Raw genomic sequence first — 25266 nt, forward strand, 5'->3', positions numbered from 1 at the left:
CAATGCTATCATTTCTAAAAACATGCGCTTATAAATACATCATCAAAAGTCTGCATTTTCAGGCTTCCAAAATGCTACTGTCATCAAAATAAATGGTCCAAGGTAAATACTGCATCAAAGTTTTGTTTTTAGGTAAAACGGTGTCATGTTCACACACCTTCCTAATTGAAAAATTCCCATATATGTAAATCCTCATTCGTCATCAATGTCAAGGGCAGTTTAGCAAATACGACACGTTCACAAGCACTTCATAAGAGTGCGTGGTGTATTTGTACCACTATCAGATGACATCGGGTGTTTATGATTGAATAGTGTAGGAGGGTTTTATGCTCAGAAGTGCTGTTTTGAGCGCTTGCCTAAAAATAGTAATTAAAGATTCAACTCTAAGCCTACATGGATCAAGGTGATTATGGGTTATGCTCATTCCAGCAAGAGAGATAAACACAAGGAGAAGAAACAAAACAATGCTCAGAGAAAGAGACAGAACTTTGTAGACTGATAACAGAGAGGTCCTAAAGTAATGAATGAGAGAAGAGATACAAAGAAAACGAGAGAGAGAGAGAGAGGGGCCATGAATGAAAGAAAAGAACTGGTTGAAAAAAAGGCCAAACTTACTGGTGTCAGACGAACAACAATAATCAGACTCAGGGTCTCCATGGTAGTAGAGGTCCATTGCCTGGGAAAAAAAGATGTAGGTCAGAGAAATGTGTCTTCAATGAAAACACTCTTTTGTAGTGCAAGTATAGCGTGTCTCCTGACTTATAACCCATTTCATGTCAGAACGTGGATTGGGTCCTTATGGAAATTAGATCACTAGATGTGATACGTTTCTTTACATTTGTTTTTAGCAAAATTGGATTTTTAACATCATTGGAAGTAGGACTTTGCTTCATTAATATCGAATTTAACTTTGCTCACATAAAGATGAGTGCCGAGGAAATAAAATTAAAAAAGTGTAATGATGTTGTTTTCAAAAAACTTGCATGTTGAAATTGTTTTTAAAAGTTTACATTTTCAGGCCCCCGAATGCTGTTAATGCAACAGGCATAGGGCCAGATTTATTAACAGCTTGCACCAATACAAAATATTTTTTTGGATTTAAAACATGGGCCTGTTTCAGTAAGAAGGTTCAACCAACTCTGAGTTTAAACTTGAACTCTGAATTGACTTAGTTTTCAGTTTCAGAACAGCTGATCTGAGTTAGGTCAATCAAGTCTGAGTGGACTAATTCAGAGTTAAGCTGTGGTCACACTGCACTTTTCTCCCCATAGACTTCCATTCATACGCACACGAATACTTCAGACAGGAAATGCAAGTTCATGTTTCGCAGTTCACTGCGGTGCAAAGTTCAAGCTTTGGTGACCTGCAAAATCGCATCACTTGAGTGCCTGAGACAAATCAAGGATCAAAACATGACCTCCCTGTTCAGAAATTTAAAATATGGAGCAATCGCTCACTTTTTTAAATGTCTAATCATCTTGTTTATTCCTGCCCCTTTTCACAGCACCGCACAACAGAATTCTGCTTTAAGCATGCACACCGTGACTATAAAAAGGCATTATCAATGGGGTGCAGATATTACGAGTAATCATGACAACATCTGAAAAAAGAGATCAGCATTTTTTTCTCCAGCTGAACTTGATGTGCTAATGCAAAGTTATAGCACATATGACCATATATTTAAAAAAAAAAAGCTAAAGCACTGCATCAGTGAAACAGAAACAGTTAGTGTGGGAAAACAGCTGCTCAAGTATGCTCAAGTTTACATTTAAAATATTGAAAGTATTTAGATTTTTAAGTGTAATAATAAATAAGTCATGTAATGTGTGAAGTTTATTGACTTTGGACTTGAAAAAGTGGGGCATTGGCCATAATTTTTAAGTTATTTAATATGTAATTGCTTTAAATTACTTAAAATAGAATAATGCATAGTTTCTAAAACAAATTTGACAAAACAAGAAAACATATAACCTTAGCCTAACGTTTGGTAGAAATGTTGAATTTGAAGTTCCCACTTTTACACATGTTGATCAGTTTAAGATAAAGCGTCAAAAATTGTGTTTTTATAAGATCTACAAGTGCCTGCCTTTTTTATTGATCAATTGTTTTTAGAACAAGCAATAATTCAATATATTCAATATATATATATATATATATATATATATATATATATATATATATATATATATATATATATATATATATATATATATTTATTTTATTTTATTTTATTTATTTTTTTTTTTGCAGTTATATCAAAGTTAAGCTTAAACTATGGTATTAGTTAAACTATTGTCCCAATAAAGGACAAGCCATTCTCGTAACTTTGTTCTTTGTGTGACTGAAACGTTGCCAATGAATGACTAAGGCTAAGGCGAGAAATACCGCTTTGTCTTTAAAAAAGGGGAGGAGACCAACAGAAACTCAGAGTTTAGAGAATAAAACCTGCTCCTGACCAGGTTAGGGTCACAGAGTAAATTAACCCCGTACCACTGAGTTAAAGTTACCTCTCTTTCAGAAACAGGCTTGACTTACCCTGCTTTCTCGAGTTTGACAAACCTGCCATTTTGAAATGGAAAGCCCAAAGTTTCTACTTAACCTACTTAAAGTTTTTACTTAACCTCCTTTCTGAAATGGGGCCCAGAACTGTTGTTTCGTTTGTTCGTTTTTTGGAACATTTTTAATTAATAACATTTTTGTAGAAAAATTGCATTTCTCACAACATTGAAAGAAGGACTTCACTTCATTAATAATGTACTTTAGATTTGCTAACAGAAAGATGTGAGCCTGGAAAATTAAAACAAAGTTTTATCACAAGCATGCACACTCATTACAGTGAAATTATGAGTTTCATATGAACTGTCACATCGGTCTCGAAATCATGTGACATCTGGCAGACAGTTTTTTGCCCAGGCAGCAAGCTTTGAGTGTGAACGAGAAAGGACAAACGAGAGCTTGAGAGAGAATGACAGAAAGCGCAATTACCCAAATCCACTTCTTTAATAAGCTCCCTGGAGAGCCAGCTAACAGAATGCTGAAATATGTGAGGGACAGTATTAACATCTTCACACGTGCACCTACGCTAAGCTTTCCCAGCCCATGTGTCTGGCTGCTCATTTATCTTGTGTAAACAGCTAAGTGGCTAAATCAAGCTCAGGCCAGAAAGACTGAAGACAAATGGAAAATGTGCTCAGTCTGAACAAATAATGTTTGCATGCGTTTCACAACATTTGACAACCAGAAAGTGTCTAAATATTTGTGGTGCTTTATTATATCCACTGATTAATGATTAAAAAAAAAATCTTTTTGTGAAATACCGGGTTCGAGAAGCACAATTTATTCCTTTAAGTAAAAGTTATAAAGGTTCAAAGACTAGAGTGCACGTCAGATAAATTAAATTATTCATTTATTCATTCATTTTCTTTTTGGCTTAGTCCCTTTATTAATCTGTGGTCGCCACAGGAATGACTGCATATGTTTGTGGATGCCCTTTCAGCTGCAACCCAACACTGGGAACCACCCATACAGTCTTGCATTCACATTCATACACTACGGCCAATTATTCAATTCACCTATAGCGCATATCTTCTGACTGTGGGGGAAACCGGAGCACCTGGAGGAAACCCACATAAACACGGGGAGAACATGCAAACTCCACACAGAAATGCCAACTGGCCCAGATGGGGTTCAAACCAGCGACCTTCTTGTTGTGAGGTGATTGTGCTACCCAGTGCACCACCGTGACGCCAAAATGAAACTGTTGTCCAAAACAAAACAGCAAATTCTGAATCGTATGAAGGGATCCTCAGTAAATGCAGTTTTACTTGTTGCACAAACATGTTTATGTTTGTAACATATTTGCATGATGTCAGTCTATGGTCTGCAACATCTAACATGTATTTTGATCTTTTTTTAGATTTGCTGTTCGGAGTGCTGTTTTCTGCACAGTGAAGGAAAATCCACTTTGAATGTGATTTTATGCCATCATTAATGTTCATGTTCCTGTGTTTACAGGTGCAGAGAAAGCCTTCGCAGCAAAAATTTGAATATGACAATGAGGATTTGGTTTCTGTCACACACTGTAACAAGTCCAATCTAGAGCTGAAGGTCTTTGGGCTTACCTTCTTTTTTTTTTTAAAGAGGCTTGACTTTATGTTTAGGTTCCACCGGCAACTACAGCGAAATTTTGCATGCACACATTTGAATATTTTCAGGCTGTAAATGAGTTTGGGCTTTTTACAAATCTGTCAATCAAAATATTGAGCTCGGGCTGAATTCTCTTGGGCTTAGTTTTTTAAGACCTGAATACAGCTCTAGTCCAATCTCAACAGACTGGTCTATCTGACCAATCAGAGCAGGGTAAACTCTCAGAGAGGAGAAGTATACAGTGAGGAAATCATTAAACAAATCATTCTAGACAAATGAAATAGCTAATGCTGATGATGATGTATATTAGGAATGTCCCGATCAGGTTTTTTTGCCCTCGATTCCAAGTCATTTGATTTTGAGTATACCGATACCAAAACCCATTTTGATTCTTCCATATTACATTAATAAATTAAGAAGAGCGAAGGAACAGATCCAGGATGATCCTTATTTTTAATTTAATTCACCTTATTTTAACATTCAACAACTCTGTTAACAAACAGAGCACTTCTGTGAGGTAGCTTGAACAATTAAGTAATAAATGACATCAATTCTTCACTTTTGGACTACAAGCTGCTTCCGAGTTCTACTTTGCCGGCATTTAACCCATAGCGTCTCTGCAACAAAGTGATGTCATGCCGCATTCTTTGCTGTTTCTGTGTGAAGTCAAGAAAGAGGTCTAACTCTGTGCCACTGCATAATCTGTTAAAAATAATGAGAATATATATATACTTGAGTCCTGATTGGGAGGTAAAGTTCGATTTCGATCAAATCTGAAACCGCGGGTATGGGCTCCATTTCTGATCACATAATAGGACCTGGATATCCCTAGTATATGTCATGAGAAAATGTAAATAATTCATTTTTAGACTTTGAAAACATTGTAACCTATTGTAGGAAACCACTGAAGGAAAATTCAGAATGCGTAACAGCATACACTTTAAATACAAAGCTGTATTTTGTTTTCTAATGCAAATACGCTCATGCGTTTGTGCATTAGATATGTAGCTGGTATGTGTTTATGTGTATGTGATAGTGTTTTAGTGCTGACCTGTGTGCGCTGACGTGGTTGCCAGGCTTCTTCATGCCCGTAAGTGATGTACGGTCCATTGCAAATGCAGCATTCCAGCAGTACAGGGCTTCCCAGCAGGGGCGACATTGTCCAGGGGCAGATCACATGCCCCTCTGGCTCTACCTCCTTCACTTTACTGTCGTTGAGATGTCGACTGAGCATTTTCCACTTTCTCGCCTGTGGTGAAACAAAAACGAGGTAGGACAAGCTCAAACAACTGATGGAAGAGGGGAAAATGTGAACGGACCAAATTTCTTTAGTAAATAAAAAGTTTCAAACAATCTATCTGAAACAGATCTATCTAATATGATTGCCAGGCCAGTAGGCAGCACTGTCAGTTAGTAAAGAAACATTAGATGTCCGTGCACTTGCAGTCCTGTGGTCCACAATTGTTGTATTAGTTGTAGATATGCATATTTATGGACTGAACTGTAATTCGCATGCTCATTCCATTATCACTTTAACAATTTTGGCTTTGGTAGTTTACATAAATCGATAGCGACATAATTTTCAAAAACACTTGCACCTTGAAACCTGTTTTCAGAAGTTTTACATTTTCAGGCCCCCTGTTTGATGCAACAGGCCTAGGGCAAAATATATACTAACAGCTTGCGAGAGGAACACATCGTCCAACATAACATTTTTAATTTGCTTTAGGAAATGTAAATGAGATATATCTATGTTTGATCATAAGCTCTCTGCAACTCTCACATGGTTGCCCACTGAAGCTAAGCAGGGCTGCGCCCGGTCAGTACCTGGATGGAAGACCACATGGGAAAGCTAGATTGCTGCCAAAAGTGATGTTAGTAAAGCCAGCAAGGGTGCTCAAACTGCAAACTATGTGTGTCCTAATGCCCCAGTATAGTGAAGGGGATTCTATACTGCTCATTGAGTGCCTTCTTTCGGATGAGTCTATCTGTCTATCATGACCTATCATGATTGGCTTCATCACTCTGTCTCCTCTACAGCTGATGTGTGGTCTGGCTTTATATGGCTGCTGTTGCGTCATCCAGATAGATGCTGGTTGTGGATGAGGAGGTTCCCCCCAAAAATGTTTAAAAAAGCGATTTGAGTTTCCAGAAAAGCGCTATATAAATTTAAGGATTTATTATTATTATTAATATTATTTTTATCATCATTTTAATTGTTTATTGTCAGTAAATCATCTGCAGAAATGTGTACGCCTATCAGCGCTGTTTGGGAATTGCAGTCTAATGCAAATTTGCCCTGTGTGGTGAAAAATATTTTGGAAAATGAAGTTGTTCGCTTAATATTCCTATTTTAATGTACAAAGACCTGTGTATGTGAGACAGTTTTATGCCACAAAGATGGCAATAATTGTTTACAAAAATTCTAACAACAGTAAATATTTATACTGTTTTTGTACTACATCTAAAAGTAATGACTATATTTTATCATTTCAAAGTTTGGGTCAGTAGGACTTTCCAACCCAGGCTCATTCTGAAAACGTACCACTATATACATTTCTGGAGAGTGCCAAATATATCCCAGGAGGTACTTTTTAATGCCGTTTTTGCGAATCCACCAGAGGCCGCTTTGCATGCTTTTTCAGATCTCAAATTTCTCTCATGAGTGCCATTTGCGCCTGATGTTCTCACGTAAATCAATGGGCTCGACTGACAGACTGACTCACTCTCATCCTTCCCTAAACCCAACTAATATTGTTTTCAAAAGCAATCCAGAAAAAGAAAACCCCTCGCCTGATTTTTACCATATTCTCACCTCGTTATTAACTTGTTTATTTTACTTTTTTCCATTTGTTTTTTTCTTACCCGCTGTCTGTAAAAGTTCTTCTCTGACATACATGGCGAACTACTGGATAAACTAGTCCATATGGAGGTAAGCGGTCAGCTAGTAAGTGTGAAAAGGAACGGCATTATACCTCCCCGTAGAGTTTATTTTAAAGATGAAATGCTGCCATACGTACCTCTGGCTACATAATTTGAGATCTCCAGAAATGTATTTAGGGCTACTTTTTCAGAATGAGCCTAAATTGGACTTTTCAAATAAACAACTGATTTTTTACTTATTTAAAGAATACATGATATAAAGTGACATTTTCATCGATTTATCGTCATTGATATAATATTAAAATGTACTAGATGTTCTTTTTGTTTTTAGAAGAAATGACTCACAGTAAACTTAGCACTGAAACAATCTCTCTGAGGCAATCTGCGATTAAGTGTCTTGTTCAAGGCCATAATCATAATAGTTTTTGAACTGACTATTGGGAAGTTCAAAACAACAAAAAATAGGTTTAGTTAGCAGTTCGGACTTTAACCACAACGTCACACGACCCACTGAGTAAGCATGACATGCAAAAACAACACAGTGAGTGAAACAATAAAGCATAATAAACAGAATCAACCATTTTGCTGCATTACCATTGTCATGTGCTTTTCTCAGTGAATAAATAAACAATTAAAAAAGGCATCCATCGTCTCAGGCGTCAAAGATTTATGGGATAATTAACAATACACTAATAGTACACTATTAGTAATCACAATGATTATTAACATGCACTGCATTCCTTATCAGATAAAATACAGTTTTAAAAGTGTCTTTTAAAGTAAGTTCACCCCTAAAGGTCAGATCTAAATTCAACTGTAACTGTTGATAAAAGCTCAAGGGTCAGTGAAAGACGTCACAGAACTGACTCAGGCTCAGTCTATAATCCACAATAATCAGCAAGACACGCACTTTGCTCTTTGATGCCAGGAATGAAGCACAGATTCCAGAGAAAGGTGATCCGGGAACTGTAACCAGCCTTTCTTTAAGTCTAGTCTTGTGCTCAAGCCTGGCCCAAATATTTCAACATCAAAAGCTGCTGATTATGTAAGCGCACTTAACAGGAAAAAATGTTAAGATAAAAAAAATGGTTAATCAGCAACTCTCCCCTCCCCCCGCCATGAGTTGGTAATTTACACGCGAGGCTTTTTGCACTGCTATTGTAATTGTACAGTATTTACCAGGCAGAGATTTTCTTGTCAATACAAGGTTGTTGTATTTATAAAGCCCTGAGGTGTGTTTGTGTGTGTTTATGAGTGTATATGTTACCAGGGTGGGTAATATCATGCTTTGTTTGAGGAGATTAGAACCAAACTTTTGTATGGGATTGGCCTACTGTACAGTATGTTGGATTCCCTAAAGGCTTTTGTCTCTCCCTCTGCACTGCATCTTGAAAACACAGCTGGGAACAAACGCTACTGAAAGTCCCCAGTCCTTCACCCTCTTGACATCAAAGTCTTTTGAGAAGTTGTTCTGCACATATGTCATGCGTTATGCAAAATGTTCCAGGCAAATGGTTTAAAATACATGCATTTACATGCGCTTGTCTTTGCTAAGCATTTAATTTGAGCAACTTGGTAATAATATACCAAAGCAAGCAAATTTGAGTATTTAGTCATTTACCAAACTGGATTTTGTATTCTTTTACTTATTCTTTTTACGTGAGCTATAGGTGAATTGGGTAAGCTAAATTGTCCGTAGTGTATGAGTGTGACTCAGAGTGTTTGGGTGTTTCCCATTGATGGGTTGCAGCTGGAAGGGCATCCGTTGCAAAAAAACATATACTTTATAAGTTGGTGGTTCATTCCCCTGTGGTGACCCCTGATTAATAAATATATACAAAATAAATATATACAAAATTCATTATTGAACTTAAATGTCGTACATTAATTTAATCAATGTAAAGGCATTAAAAAATCTGATGTTTTTGCCACACAAACAATCGCAAAATAGGTCACCTAACAGAAAATGAAAATATTTACACTTTAATATAAAACATTTTTCACACTACACGACCATTTAATTTATACAAAACTATTGGAGGCAAAAAATAGACAAATCTATGCAGAAGAAAAAAAAATATCAGCTTATAACTTAAACTTTGGCCTTTCATATAAACATCTCAACCTTCATTTAACAAAAATTTCATGAATAAATCAACTAACATTTATCAGCTCCATAAAGGCTAAAAATATTTTATGAGTGCTTTACAATGTACATGTCTCGTCCCTCCAACCCAACCTATCTTAATAATGACATACAATACCATAAACCTCTGCTATTTTCATGTAAAGCCATTTTAAATTAACCCAAACAAACCACACCATAAAAGGAAAAAAAAACCCTTTATAAATCATATTTAACTCTTGAGATCATCCCCAAAGGCAGGTTTTCTGAGATTTAGCTCATTTCGCTGTGGCTGGTTTTGTTTTTGTCCCTAAAGTACAGCAAAGTAAAGCCCTGAAACGCTAAATCCTGTAAGCACAATTAAAGCCGCTCTGAACCAGGAAAGTATTCCATTCCTATAGAAAAAAGGTATTACCTCCCTCCTAAAACCTATCAGCGCGCCGCTGTGCTTCTTTGTAGCAGGATTGCAAAGCGATTCAGGAAAGATTACAGAATGATTCAGGCCTTTTCTGCACCAGCTTGTTAAATATAATAGCTCCTTCAACATGACTGTGAGAAAATATAGAAAGCAGGTGAAGGTCACAAACTTCCTCACAAGAACTTCTACCCAGCTGACACTGCCGGCCCACGCTTAGTCGGTGAGGGAGAATTTGGCTTTGTGCCACCGTAGGCTGGCACAGGACCAGAGAGCTAAACATGAAGCGGTGTCGATGAGGGCTGCAGAAAGACATGGCCCAAAACAGAGATAATGAATCAGCTGAACAAGTCTGACCGTAACTGACGCCGCTGTTGTCACTTCTGTGTGCAGTGTGTTTTCCCTGGAAACCCAGTAACCATTAACCTCATTAACCCTGAGCTGAGATTCATAAGGGACAAAGGGTTACAGAGCCAGAGATGAGACGCGTGAACAAAACAGATGAAAATAGTTCATTGCTAATTGGTCCATTGTTGTCTTGAAACTGTGATTTTATAATCTTAATGACTTGCATGACATTAATGCTGTTTTGTACTAGTTGAAACATGTAAAATAGATATTATTTTATTTATGTTATATTCATAGTAGATATTCATGTTATATATAATTACTAAAGCAATATTTTACTTTTTCATTTAGGTTAACCCAATGTACTATAACTAAAAATTACTCACTCACTATCTTTCAGCTTAGTTCCTTATTTATTTGGGGTCGCCACAACAGAATGAACTGCCTTAAGAATGTAAAAAATTAAAATATATTATAAAATATAATATAAAAGTACCGGTTATAAATTTACACTGGTACAGGCTTTTAAAGAGATGCTCCACAGTGTATTTTTATAGCTTGGCTGTGTTCTTAAAATGCAAAGCAACATGTGCTCATACTTCATTTGTAGAAAATCACACAATTTTTAAAATATTTCGTAATATATTTTATATTTTTGTATAGTCATATTTCCTAGTTCCTCTAAAAGGCTCGCCCTCAAGAGGCTCTGATTAGTCAGCTAACATAATGTGCTGTGATTCGCGGATTGGCTCCACGTCACTCCCCTACAAGCACGTGCTTTCACACTGTAAAAACAGTCGTATCAGTTTGCCTGAATCAGACAGAAAGTGAGGAGCACACAGTTTAGTCTGCTCTCTAAAATAAAATCTGTTTATAAATAAAGTTGATTTTATTACGTTTATTACTTTATTACGACGGTTGATTTTATTGCTAAGGAGATCATGAAATCTAAGACTTCCACCTGTTTACTTAATCCCCTACCGACTATTTTAGTTAAGTCCTGTATTAATTCACTCTCATCCTTCATAACATCTATTGTCTGTTCTTCACTATCCACTGCTACCGTTCCTTCATCTCTAAAAATAGCCTCTATCACTCCAATACTTTAAAAGACTGGTGCAGATCCCAATGATCTAAACAATTTTAGGCCAATTGCTAACCTCCCCTTTGTTTCCAAAATACTGGAAAGAACAGTAGCAGCTCAACTTCACTCACACCTGCTTACTAATAACATCTATGAGCACTTTCAGTCTGGATTCCGTCCCAAACACAGCACAGAAACAGCCCTCACTAAGGTTGTTAATGATCCTCTCTTAGCTGCTGATTCTGGCTGTTTGTCTATACGTATTCTTTTAGATATCACCGCTGCTTTTGATACCATTAATCATTCAATATTACTGGATCGACAGGCCTCAATTGGAATCGCTGATAATGCCCTCTGCTGGTTTACATCTTGCTTAAGTGACAGAAAACAGTTTGTCCAGGTAAAGAACAGTCGCTCTGATTCAGTCTCAGTCACTCATGGTGTTCCTCAGGGATCTGTATTCGGTCCTCTTTTATTTATTATTTACATTTTACCTTTAGGTCATGTATTTCGTTCCTATGGCATAAGTTTTCACTTTTATGCTGATGATACGCAAGTTTATATGTCTACTAAGAATGCTCAATCTCACCCCCCCTCCGATCTTACTAAATGTCTGCGAGATATTAATATGTGGATGACCAGTAACTTTTTAAAGTTAAATGCCAGTAAAACTGAAGCCCTTCTGGTTGGCTCTAAATCTGTTCTTTCTAAAGCTCAATCCTTTACTATATCTATCAATAATTCTCCAGTAAAATTTACAGCTCATGTTAAAAGTCTCGGGGTTAAACTAGATGGTATGTTTTCGTTTAATTCACATATCAGTAATATTTCACGATCTGTATTTTTTCACTTGCTTAACATTGCAAGACTGCGCCCTTCACTATCCCAACAAAATACTGAAGTGCTTGTACATGATCTGGTTACATCAAGGATTGATTATTGCAATTCCCTCCTATCTGGTATCCCTCTTAACCAACTTCACAGATTACAGTTAATCCAGAACTCAGCAGCTAGTCACCCGCTCGCGTGCTTCTGAACACATAACTCCAATTCTCTTTCACTTGCATTGGCTTCCTGTTTTTTATCGTATACAATATAAAATTATTTTATTAACTTACAAAGCTCTTCACAACCTGGCACCCGATTACCTCTCTGATCCAATTTTAAATCCCAGGTAAAAACCTTTCTGTTCAGGATTTCTTTAAATGACTTTATGGATTACTACTATGTTTTATTACTCTTCTGTCTTGTTTTTATAATGTGCCTGTGACATACTGTAAGGTGTCCTTGAGTGCTATGAAAGCCGCCTATAAATAAAAGGTATTATTATTATTATTATTAATATTATTATTATTATTAATATTATTATTATTATTATTATTAGGACCAAGTCACAAGTCTAAAGGTTGATTTAAACTGTTTTCTGTCGAATTGATATATTAGAAATGGCTTCTATTTCTCACAGGTGAACAATAGGATAAACTGATCACCTCAGGTACACCTCATGTGCTTTATTAAGTGTTAAATGCTAATAATGTGAGTTTGAATGGCATTTTACATGACACATATTGCCATACTACCGAAAGTAGCAGCAGATAGAACTGTGAAACAGTGCAAACTAACACATACTTTATCAGTGATTCAGTATCTACATTTAATAATGTTAAAGAGGATTAATAAGTATTAATTAGATTGTAAACCTTATCAATTCATGAGTGCATATTCTGCGCTTCTGAATGCCTGTATTTAAATTAAAGTGGCTAAAGTGGCATTTGGCGGGTTAAAATAACTAAACCAAAGACAGCGTTCTGGCACGTAACATTTTCAAAGCAGAATATCTGACTTCAGCATTGTTTTTCAGATGAACAAGAATGTTAACTTGGCATGTTTATTAAATATCTGCAAACATAGTATTTTAATGCTTTACAAGAGTTAAAAACTTACATACAGAACACTTAACAAAAACTAAAACACCTCATTTTAAAATGGTGTTACTTTAGAATGTCAGTGATACTAAAATAACACTGCAAAAGTCCACAACATCTCAGCAGGAAGAGGAGAATCTTTGTTTAATCTGTTTTTTTTTTTTTTCTTTTAAAATCTGAGTCAAAGCTCTGGAATCCCAGTGACTGACATCAAAACAGCTTAGAGCTTACTGGAACTAATGACACACACGCCGATTGTGGACTGATGATGGAGAACTGTGTGTTTTTGTGGTTGGGTTTGCACAAAACAATATTTATAGCACACTAGTTGCTCTTTCATTGCTCAGAAGCCATCAATGGATGTATCTGTTTCTCCTTAAAATAAATTAAAACAGAAGAGTTTAAAGCAATACAACTATTGTGGTTCGTTAGTGTCAGATCAGTTGGTCCTGGGAGAATTTATAGAGAAATGTTAACTTTTGACTTTAGATTGATTCTGAGGTTCAGCTGAGGCATGAGAAACATCCAAGACAACTCCAACAAGTTTCCCTTATTGTCATTTCCATTTAGGAGCAGTCAGAAGGTAACAGGATCGCATTTCCTGTATTTTTGATGATGTTCTGCAGAAAAATGAAGATGTTTTGAGAAATATACCAGCATTTTGAGATATTTTCAATAATAAATGCTCACATTTCTTGTTCATGCAATGAAAATCAGTGGGATTTGTTGTTTTTTCAGTTAACCTTTGTAACATTGTTGTTTTAAATATATATAATATATGTCCTGTAAAGTGCTTTGAAATATGCATATTTATTTGATGTTTGACATAATCTCAACCGAAAAACGAAAAGAGGGTTGGACACATTTATAGTCATTAATACTGATACTATCGTTTAAAAAAAAAAACATGCATTAAAAGTAAAAGGGATCCAATGCTATTTCTTTGTAAAAAATAATAATAATAATAAAATCCTTGAAATTGTATATTATCCTGACTTCTGTTTTTGACCACAGAATAACAGTTAATGACATCAAGTGTTATTTTATTGCAAGCTTTTTTTACACCTTCAATAAATATCTATTTTGTCCAGTGTTTACTTTCTTAAGATTATTTACATTCAAAAACATTTTTTTTTCAATTGGTTTGGTGTTGTTTTGTGTTGTGTTGTGTTGTGTTGTATGCCATTGGCTTTGAAAGGACAACATTAACAAAATATATCTTTAGTCTTATTCATAAGACAGAAAATCATAGATTTGATATGCCATGAAGAGGGCGATTAAATGATGCTAAAATTTTAATTTACAGGTATACACTACTACTGGTCAAAAGTTTATTTTTTTTATGAAGAAAACTATTCTGTTCATTAAGACGGCATTTATTAAATGTAAAAAAAAATTAAATAGTTGAATATTTATTACAATAAAATAAAAACTGCTTTCTTGTTGACTAGTTTCAAATGGAATTATTACTCCAGCCATAATTGCTTTTATTACTATTATATTATTAATAATAAAAACAATAATAATAATTAATATTAGAGTGATTTCTAATTTCTCAAATTCATCTTTAAAATCACTGGAATAAATCATTATATTAAATGATAAACTACTTTTAAACAGTTATTTTATAGTGCAATAACATTTCACAATTGTACAATCTGTACTGTATTTTTGATTAAATAAATGCAGCCTTGGTGAGCTGGATAAGCTGATTTTAAAGCATTTAAAAATCTTACTGACCCCAAAATTTTGACCGGTAGTGTAAACATGTTTAATTATCTACAAGAATCAAAAGGTATTAAAATGAATAATTTAATTGACTTCACTTTAAACCCTCTAGAGTTAAATACGTCTTAATGCTCAATATCATCACAATGGCAGTAATAATCTGCTTGATAGAGTAATTATTTACCAAAGACTTCAAATATATCACACAAGATCTTATTTCAGTCTCACAACACTAAAACAGCCCACTCAATTTTAAAGGCCAGCACAATGTGGTTAATCAAACTTGATGCTCATATTTTAACCTGGTGAAAGCTGGCACTATAAAAACTGGCCCTGCATGTGTGTGCGTGTGTGTGAGACCTCATGAGCAATGAGTCATCGATGCAACCCCCCTGCTCCTCGCATCTTTCAGCCACATTAATTCCACAACACAAACAAGCACACAAACCCTCACGCCGAGCCAGAAGGAGCCCCACTGCTCTCCATATTTCCACAGGGCGTGAAAGAAAAATCTCTCCAAGCAGCATCAACTGTAAAACACGATCATGGTCTTCCTATTAAAAAAAAACAATGATATATTATCCAAATTCATCACACATGATGGGGAGAGAGAGAGAGGGAGTTTGGAAGGATTTTCATTTTACAAATTTATCTTGGTACTGTTATATACAAAAACAAAATGTGCTGCTTGTTTGGATTTTGTGTTTTACTGAGATGAAATCTTGTGAAATATTTAATTAACTTTATCCTTTTGTGTTGGGATGACATATTTTTTGTTGGCATTACTAACTGGGAGACAGACGTGTAGTTCCTATCATGTATTTAAGGTGGAACTAAATTAGGAGGGGAAAATGTTGACAATATCTAAGAATGCTGAATTGTATTAACCCAATGCTATTGAATACTGCATGTACAAACCTAACTGCTGGGTTAAAACATGTATTAAAACATTAAATGAATGTTGGGTTACTCCATAATTGAAGTGGGTTAATACAAACCACAAACTAGAGTGTAACCTTACATTTAGTTTACTCTTTACTTATTTTGGACAATTTGAAGTTTAAATGAAGGTTTTGAGTTAACATCCTAAAAAAACTCTGTGCTGTTGTAACCCAACGTTGGGTCAAATATGGACAAACCAAACTATTTTGGAAAAACAAAAACATGATTTCAATTTCAATAAAAATTAACCCAACACTGGTTTACAACAACCCAGCACTTTTTAGAGTTTACCACTGTAAAAGTAGAGCTCAGAATTAGTTTACAGATGGCTTTATTAACAACAATACTAAGTGTCAGTACGCTCACATCATTAGGATCAATTAAATTAGAAATTCCAAGAGTTCAGTCAAAGCAGGTTGAACTCACCTTCAGCTACTACACCCCCCACTGCTGGAATCAGTTTTCAGAAATCAGATGTAACCGCCAACTTATCCAGCACATGTTTTACGCAGCGGATGCCCTTCCAGCTGCAACCCATCTCTGGGAAACATCCATACACTCATTCACACACATACACTACGGACAATTTAGCCTACCCAATTCACCTCTACCGCATGTTTTGGACTGTGGAGGAAACCCACGCAAAAGCAGAGAGAACATGCAAACTCCACACAGAAATGCCAACTGACCCAGCCAAGTCTCGAACCAGCAACCTTCTTGCTGTGAGGTGACAGCACTACCTACTAGGCCACTGCGTCGACTATTTGTTTTATATTTATAGATTTTTTGTTTATATATTGCAGTTTAAGGACAGGTATCCTGTGTGTTTTATAGCCAACATTTCTGTGGCAAGGGATTCTCAAAATCAAAGAAAAAGCTTTGACTCCCACCCCCCAAGAAAAAAAAGTGGGCTCCCCCAAAGGCCACTGTATAGTTCAAACACTGCCCCTCCCCCTAGCCCCCCCAGCACTCCTTTAAATTTTTTGTATGATTAGCAATTCTTGTGTGTATTGGCTTTTCTTTTTGAATCACCGAATGCCTCCTCAATTGTAAGACGCTTTGGTCTAAAATGTCTGCTAAATGACTATTTGTAAAAGTAAACTAAAGATAATTCAATAAATTATGGTGGTGTTGGGTTCCGTTTGCCAAGACTGAGTTGAAACAACGTCATTCAAATGTGTGTCATAATTATATGAAGTTACACAAATGATAGACTTTTTGAACATTTAAATGATTAGCAAGCAACTTGCACTGACAATGATGAGGAAGGCAGGTTATGAGGATGAACAGAATGATATATTAGTCTGAGGTTGCTGAATGAATTCAGTCATTCACAGTAACCGCTGCTGCTGATTCTGTCATTCTCAGCCTGATATACTAGGTTACATAACATCACCCTCAGGACCGGCCGGACACAAAATGATGTGTCATCTCTCTCGGTTTCTCTCTCTGCCATAATATTTCCTCTTCCCCTCTACTGCTCTCCCTGTCAGGACACATATATTTTTAACCCAGCCTTAACCTTGATATACAAGCCGCCCATTGTGGCTCCTACACAAAATTCATGAATAAAACAGTGCAAGCATTAGTATTGTGGTTATCTGAGAACTGCTTATCTATCTGTGGTAAAGCAGAGGAGAAGTAAGAGGTTATAAAATCAATCACACACAAAATCCCACCCACTTTTTAGATGCTTAGTCTAGACAGTGATTTGTATTAGACACTGTTCATTAGGACAGATTTTTAGTAATCCAATAATAAGTGGATGACACTAAATACAGAAGTAAATGGTGTAAAATCTTTGGAGAATGCCCAATTTCAACCACTTCTTAAAGTAGTTTTGAAGTTAAACATTTGATCAGTGGTAGGGCTGCACAATATATCGTTTCAGCATCGATATCGCAATGTGTGCATTCAGAATAGTCGCATCACAGTATCTTCAATGTTGAGTTGATATTATAATAAGACTATACAGTGTTTTTTTGCATTACATTTGCTTATTTAATTACTGTACTTGAATTTGATTGTTTAAACTACTTTCACAGAAAACCATAAAGCATTTCTTATTTCTCTTTTATCTTTGCTCTATCTTATATATTTATGCTTTCAATTTGTTTGGTTCACTCAGCCACAAAATGATCCCAGTCAATCTTAATTAACAATTTAATTCTAGCTATTCAAGTCATCTGCTGTAAAATTGTATTAATATCGCAATAAATATCACACAAAAAATGCATTTTCGCAATATAAGATTTTTCTATTATCTGGCAGACATAATTAGTGAACTAATGCAAGGAACAATACCGCTGGGTTAGTATCATGCTTTTAACTTTTACCATTTTTTGCTGTTTAAATTTTTAACAAAACTTTAGATCCTTTGCTGTTTACAATGAATTAATTAATTAATTATTTGCTACGCCTGGGAGACATTATTAGAAGACATGGGATCAGCTTTTACTGCTATGCCGATGATACTCAATTATATATTTCAACTAAACCTGATGAGATATCTGAACTGTCTAAGCTAACTGAGTGTATTAAAGATGTTAAAGACTGAATGACCAACAATTTTCTTCTTTTAAACTAAGACAGAACAGAATTATTACTTATTGGGCCTAAATCCTGTACAGATTAGAGGGATACAAAGTTAGTGTTAGCTCTACTATAAAATATCTGGGTGTCATATTAGACAGCAATTTAACTTTTGAAAATCATATATCCCATGTCACAAAATCTGCCTTCTTTCATCTGAGAAATATCGCTTAATTACGAAGTATGCTATCCATCTCAAATGCAGAAAAGCTAGTCCATGCTTTTATGACTTCTAGGCTGGATTACTGTAATGCACTGTTTGCTGGATACCCACTGTCTTCTATTAGCAAACTTCAATTAGCACAAAACGCAGCTGCCAGAGTTCTTACCAGGTCTAGAAAATATGATCATATCACACCAATTTTATCCACTTTACACTGGCTGCCTGTTAAGTTTCGTATTGAATTTAAAAAATTGCTTCTTATATATAAAGCTTTAAATAATCTAGCTCCTGTTTATTTAACCGACCTTAGTCACCCAAAGCTTATGTAGATTTAGTTTAGCTTTACGAATGGCTTATATGCACAGAAGTGTTGTTCAGCCACTGAAATCTTCTGGCAAAAGATTGATGTGACCATTTTCAGCTTCAAAAGGAACCTTTTACAGCATCGATGATGTTGACTTTTATTTAGTTTAACAACAAAACATCAGAAAATAGCACTATTCCACCTAGCCTGCTTTACTGAGGTGGATTTAGTATTATATTTACATTGGTTCATTTTTAAACAGTGACAACCTGTGACACGCTCCCTATATTGTTTACCATCCACTCTGAATATTCGGTCTGAAATAGCATCCAAGTATGACTTAGTAATAAGTCTAATTCCTGCACCCCGCCAGCCAACCACTAAACATACAGTAGTCGCTCTAGGACCAAGCACATAAGAGAGTAAGACCAGCGATCCTTGCATGCATGAAATATTGCACATTATGACAAGTTTTGCTTGCTACACAACTGTAACATGCTAGATATAATACAGTTTTTTCATTGGGAATTGTTGTATTATAAAGCACTGTAAAATTTTCTAACTGGCGAATGACATGATCTAACATAGTGGGTTGTCTACTGTCATCTTTAAGGTGTGCGCGTTCGTGTTTCAGGAGACGTGGCTTTGATTGGCAGGGGAAGGACTGTGTTTCAAAGATATAATGCTAAACGGTTAGCATTTTGGCAGATCACCTACACCTTTAATTCCAATATAACAACTAAATTCCATTTAGACCATTATGTAAGCCATTTACACTGTCCAAACAACTGCCACTTTTTGTGAGTTTCTGGAAGTCACTTCATTAAAAATTAGCAAAGATTCATCTCTTTCTCTCCAAATATGATTATAATAGTTGATTAAATCAAAGCTGATGAAATTCTGTGATGTTTTGTTGTGCCATCCGCTTTGAGTTAATGTAAACCATACCATTATACTTGATAAAACCACAGGTATTAAATTAATCCAAAATCCAAGTCATCACCCCCATGCAAGCCAAAAACAGTTCCTCATTGAGCAAAGGCTAACTTTAGCTCTTCATTTCCATCCTGTTAGTTTTCCATCCTATTAATTTCCATGAAGCAGTGACATAATCAAATGATATGCTAATACTAACCAGAGCCTGACCTGTGTGTGCGTCTTGAAGTTTGTCACATAAAAAACCCTCCTCAAATAGAAACACATACAATGGACTGCATTTCAGACTGTTACATAAAGCGTAGCGGGCAGAGATCCTGTCATGTGTGATCTCTGTAAAAACCCAGACTCCCTCTGAGCTCTGTGTCATCTTTCTAATACTCACTGTCCCTCACAGCCAGTCAAACAGTTGGAGGAGAAAGCGCTAGTCATCTCACCAAGTCCAACCCTTAGAAGCTGTTTAGCATTGCTAAATGGAAAGACAACATGCTTAGCCTGATAGCCTCTTATGCATCCCCACGGCATGCTAAGATTAAAAGCCTGCACCACAAGGGATACAAATAAACAAACTAAATGGAGAGAAATTACGTCTAGGGCATTTTCTAGGTCCTGAAATATAGATTCTGCAGCCGTTGCTAAACTCTTTTTTATGGTTGTGATTCATTTCACGTTTGCTGTAAACTGCAGTCTGCCATCCAAAGTTACTGCAATTCTGTGTTATTTAGTATCATTCAGATACTCTTTTTAAAATTAGAAATGTTTTAACAATTGTGTTTTTGTCACTTATAGTGAGTGACATCACTGTGACGGGTAGGGTTAGGGGTGGGGTTAGGTGAGCGCATTACAAAGCATTGGATACAGCTCAGATTGCACTGCACCGGGTCTACATCCAGACCCCTCTCAAATATTCATTCATTCATTCATTCATTCATTCATTCATTCATTCATTCATTCATTTTCCTTCGACTTAGTCCCTTTATTGATTTATGGTCGCCACAGCGGAATGAACTGCCAACTTATCCAGTATATGTTTCATACAGTTGATGCCCTTCCAACTGCAACCTAATACTGTGAAACATCCACACTTATTCACACACACACACACACACACACACACACACAATCACACACTACAGTCAATTTGGTTTATTCAATTCACCTATAGCACACGTCTTTGGACTGTGGGGGAAACCAGAGAACCTTGAAGACACCCACACGAACATGGGGAGAACATGCAAGCTCTATTTAAAAATGCCAAATGACTCAGCCTGGACTCGAACCAGCGACCTTCTTGCTGTTAGCCATCAGTGCTAACCACTGAACCACTCTGTCACCCATAGGTATATAATACACATTAAAAACAAATATTTTAGATTTAGCTCATTATAATAACCTTGACTTGATGATCACAGCTTTACTGCTGCAATCCGAATACCATAACTCTGCCAGTTACAAAAAAAAAAAAACATTATTATTTAAATTCTGGAAACAAATTATAAACAATTGAGTAAGATTTATTCATATTCTGTACAATGAGGTGATATTCTACTCGCCCTTAAATTCATTCTTTCATTCATTTTCTTTTCGCCTTAGTCTTGGAGTGGAATGAACCGACAACTTATGCAGAATTTGTTTTATGCAGTGAATGCCTTTCCAGCTGCAACCCATCACTGGGAAACACCCTAACACTCTCATTCGCACACATAAACTATGAACAATTTAGCTTATTCAATTCACCTATACGCATGTCTTTGGCCTGTGGTGGAAACCGGAGCACTCGGAGGAAACCCACGCCAACACGGGGAGAACATCCTTAAATTATCAGACATTTAAAAGTGTAAACACAATTAGAAATTACAACTTTGAACATTAAGAATGACATTAAGAAATAACACTTTATTTTGGTAGTTCATTTGAGTATTAGTAGACTGTCTGCTTAATATCTGTTGCTACTGCTCCTTCAACAGACATTTAACTGACTATAAGACACTTTGCAAGTATGTCAACTTACACTAACCCTAACCCTAACTTAACAGGCTACTTATAATCTAACGAGAATTAGATGGCATGTAGATGCAATGTAACAAATGGACCATCAAAATAAAGTGTGACCAAATATTTATATCATTTTCTATTGATGTTTTACATTGTGATGGATTGGGACTATTTTAATGCAGACGTACAATTTGAAAAAATGGTTTCAGTCTTTTTGGAATAAAACTTCCCTGAACACAAAAGTGCTTCCTTTAATGTCAAAAGCAGTTTTGTCATGAAAAAGATCTATAATCTGCACATGCAAAACAGTCACTAAAAATAAAAATCAAACAAAAAACTATATACAAAGCACCATAGTTTTTGCATTCGAACTTGTGATCATGTGAACTTTATGAATAGGTAGCAGCGATACTGTCCTCACATCAGTTTCAGAAAAAAAAAAGAAAAAAAATGAAGCATTATAAGTATTATCAAAGACTACAATACACAAGACTTGTCACACATATAGTTTTGAATGGGGAAGAGTGTAATGGTCAATATGGTGAATGAAGCCCCACCTACTAGTAAAGGAGCCAATCAACAATCATTATTGACTGAGGATTCTCCAGCAAGGCTTCAAACCAGACATGAATGTCTGCATATTTTGTGTGATTCGAATGTTTAGAAATAAATGTAAAGAGACAGTTGTTGTTTAGGTTTATTTAGTGATTCCTAACATGTAATGTAATAGTAAGCTTGGCAAGGAAGTTTGGAGAATTAGATGCTTCTCCATTCAAACACAATGCCGGAGCTCACTACCCGAGAGGTGTTTCAAAGATGGCCACAAAGTGAAATGACTTGCCTTAAAGGGACTTTGGTATTTTCTACTAACACAAAAATAGCTATTTTTATTTATTTTTAAAATGTAAAGCAGACAAGCAAGACTTTAAATGCCTAAAATCTTCAGAGTCACTGGTGTAAGATGAATAAACACTCAACAGATGGAAAGTTAGGTTAAAAAATCGTCAGTCTCCTGACCTTGCATGTCTTGTTCTTGTCCGGCTGGCAGGGTGTGCAGGGGGCACAGGGCTGGCAGAGTGGGCTGGGCGGGTGCGGGAGGTAGTATCCTCCAGGACTGTAGTGGCAGCAGCCGTAAGGTGCAGGAAAGTGTGTGTACCACAGGTCCTGGCCCTCTTGACATTTGGGACAGGGAGACAGAAAGCCCTTCGCCTGGACCTTCTCCACATTCACCTTGGGATTCCTCATCCACCTGCGCACCTGAAGGCAAAGCATGACAGAGTTTGATATCTACACATCACATAATGGATGATGGCGCATGGAAATTGTGTGGTGATGACCAGTAGGTTGGGGGTTTTACAAATTAATTCCAGGAAAAAACATCTACTGATATATATCAGTATGGTTTACATGACATGATAATAAAACTAACATCATCTATGATGAATATGTGAATTCCCAGAGGAAAATGTTATGCTTATAAGTCAGGATATTTAATGATATTCTTTTATATTTTACTTCAAAATCAGCCTTTTATTCTCTATATAGCTCAAAATCCCTTATATATATAAAACAGTAACAAATGAGACTGAAGACATTTAGGGCCCTATCATACACTTGGCATAATAAGGTGCAAGACCTGTTTACCACGACGTGCTATTTTCAGAACAGCACAACCCTAATTTTCTCGTTTTGCTCCACATTGTTTCAACAGCAAATCCATTTGCACCACTTTGTGGACTCATGGATGCTCCGGTCTAGAAAGGAGTTGTGTTAAGGTGCATTGTTGGTGCGTTGTTATTTTAAGGAACTAAAACAAACTGTGCAATAGACCAGCTGAAAGCAGGTCTAAAGTCCAGCGCACATCGCGGTAGTTGTGCGCCTCATTTAAACGTTGCTTAATAGACACAGGATGTACAGCAATACATGGCAACTTGCTTTTGTATAATGTTATTATTATTAAGATTTTTTTATTATATGCATATTAAAATTTGTTTTATTAAAAAACAATAATCTGTCCACCTGTCAGGTTTTAGACCATACGGGCATAGGATGTGTGTTTGGATATAACTCCGTTTTTTAACCACACTTTGTTATTATTGGTCATTTATTAATTTGCTGGAAAATAGAACTTAATTTAGAAACAGTTTTAAAACAAATCTTTGCTCGTAACAAAATAATTAATTATGTAGGCTAATGGATGTCTTCAGTGGAGTGCGTACAACACCATTTCCTAAACCATGAAAATGAGTAAGAGATAAGCAAAGGCCGATTGAAGGAGGCTGATTCTTCATCCTCTCGTTACATATGGTCTGTTTAATTGTTTTCTCACTAGTGAAACGTTCAGTTTTTCCACTTAAAGTCCACCGTGTAAACAGCTAATGCGCCATGGCACGGCGCAACTGAATCTTAAAGGGAATGGGGGATGATGAGACTTTGATTGGTTTAATGCATCTTATGCTCAAAACACACCAGAACTTATTAAGAGAATAATCTCAACCTTGTTAGACCATGTGCCGCAACGCAGAGCGTATTTTTCCGTCCTAAAATAGCAAAAGTGTATTCGGACACATCATTAATGCTTTTGCACCATGTGCTTTAGACTTTGCGCCTAGATCGTTAAAATAGAGCCCTTTAAGTTAAAACAATACAATGTGAAAGAGATGTGAAGCAAAAATAATAACAATAAATTCTAATAAAAATAAACAAAATGTAAACGGAAATGACGCTAAGAAGCATTAAGAAAAATATAAACATGTGAACTTAAGTGAAATTATTCAAATAAAATACAAATAACATTGTTTCTTAAAAATAAGAAAACAAGAATTTAAAAAAAAACGTTTATTGTTAAACATTACATACAATATAAGCAAAATGGTAAACTGGAGAACAGAGTTAAAACAAAACTATTGAAAATATAATAAGGAGAAATAGAAAATTATCAGGAAAATAAAATGTAAAATATTCAATACATTTTTGCATAATACTTAAGCATTAAATTAATCAAATTATGTAAAATATAAAAAAATTGATGTTAACAAAATAATTTTACATAAATAATACAAAATATAAAATGATGCTCAAGACCAATGAGCTAAAACACAATCAAGTTAAAAAATAATAATACAAAAAAATTAAAAACCAGATTATGACCAGGGGTATTACAAAGACTTATTAAATAAAACAATGTAAAATACAGAAAAAAATAAAGTGAAATAATAATAAAAAGCAGAAAAATAAAATAAAGAATAAAAAAATACAAATAAAATGTGGTTTAAATGTAAATAAAATGCCTTTATTAAGATGCATTTGCATTTAAATAATACAAATAATTAGAAATAAATGTACTGAAAACATAGTTTAAAAAAATAATGTAAAAAATAATAAGAGTAACATATTTCTATCCCTTTAGATGAGACATAATGTGAGATTGCATAATATTCACTGTACAACTTAATCTCATCTAGCAGAAATGAACTGATCTTCTATCTATGTGCGCTGGAGCACTGCGTTATGCAAAAGAGTCCATCTGTCAAATATCGCGCTTTTCAAAGCATCTCAAAAGATCACGTGGAAACATCTTGAGTTGTTTATGGTTTGAGGCAAATCTGCGAATGTGAATTTTGGATGGCTGCATTTTGTTCCAGTACCGCCAGATTACACAGCAAGCGGCGTCTCGGGGT

The 25266-nt window shown here is 35.6% G+C and overlaps 1 protein-coding gene across 4 annotated transcripts in view; it reads right to left on the reverse strand.

The window, feature by feature from the left end:
- The window catches only part of sgk1 (serum/glucocorticoid regulated kinase 1), a 91539-nt gene that overhangs the window by 21514 nt on the left and 44759 nt on the right, over nucleotides 1-25266 (reverse strand). For all 4 annotated transcript variants that reach the window (XM_087305230.1, XM_087305227.1, XM_087305228.1 and 1 more), the window contains 3 exons: nucleotides 22604-22843; nucleotides 5198-5395; nucleotides 616-676 (listed from right to left, as the gene is read on the reverse strand). In XM_087305230.1, coding sequence (XP_087161356.1) covers nucleotides 616-676; nucleotides 5198-5395; nucleotides 22604-22843 — 499 coding nt within the window. The remainder of the gene's footprint in view (nucleotides 1-615; nucleotides 677-5197; nucleotides 5396-22603; nucleotides 22844-25266) is intronic.

The sequence above is a fragment of the Danio rerio genome, chromosome 23 (genome assembly GCF_052040795.2).
Source record: "Danio rerio strain M-AB ecotype USA chromosome 23, GRCz13ab, whole genome shotgun sequence".
Classification (NCBI taxonomy): Eukaryota; Metazoa; Chordata; class Actinopteri; order Cypriniformes; family Danionidae; genus Danio; species Danio rerio.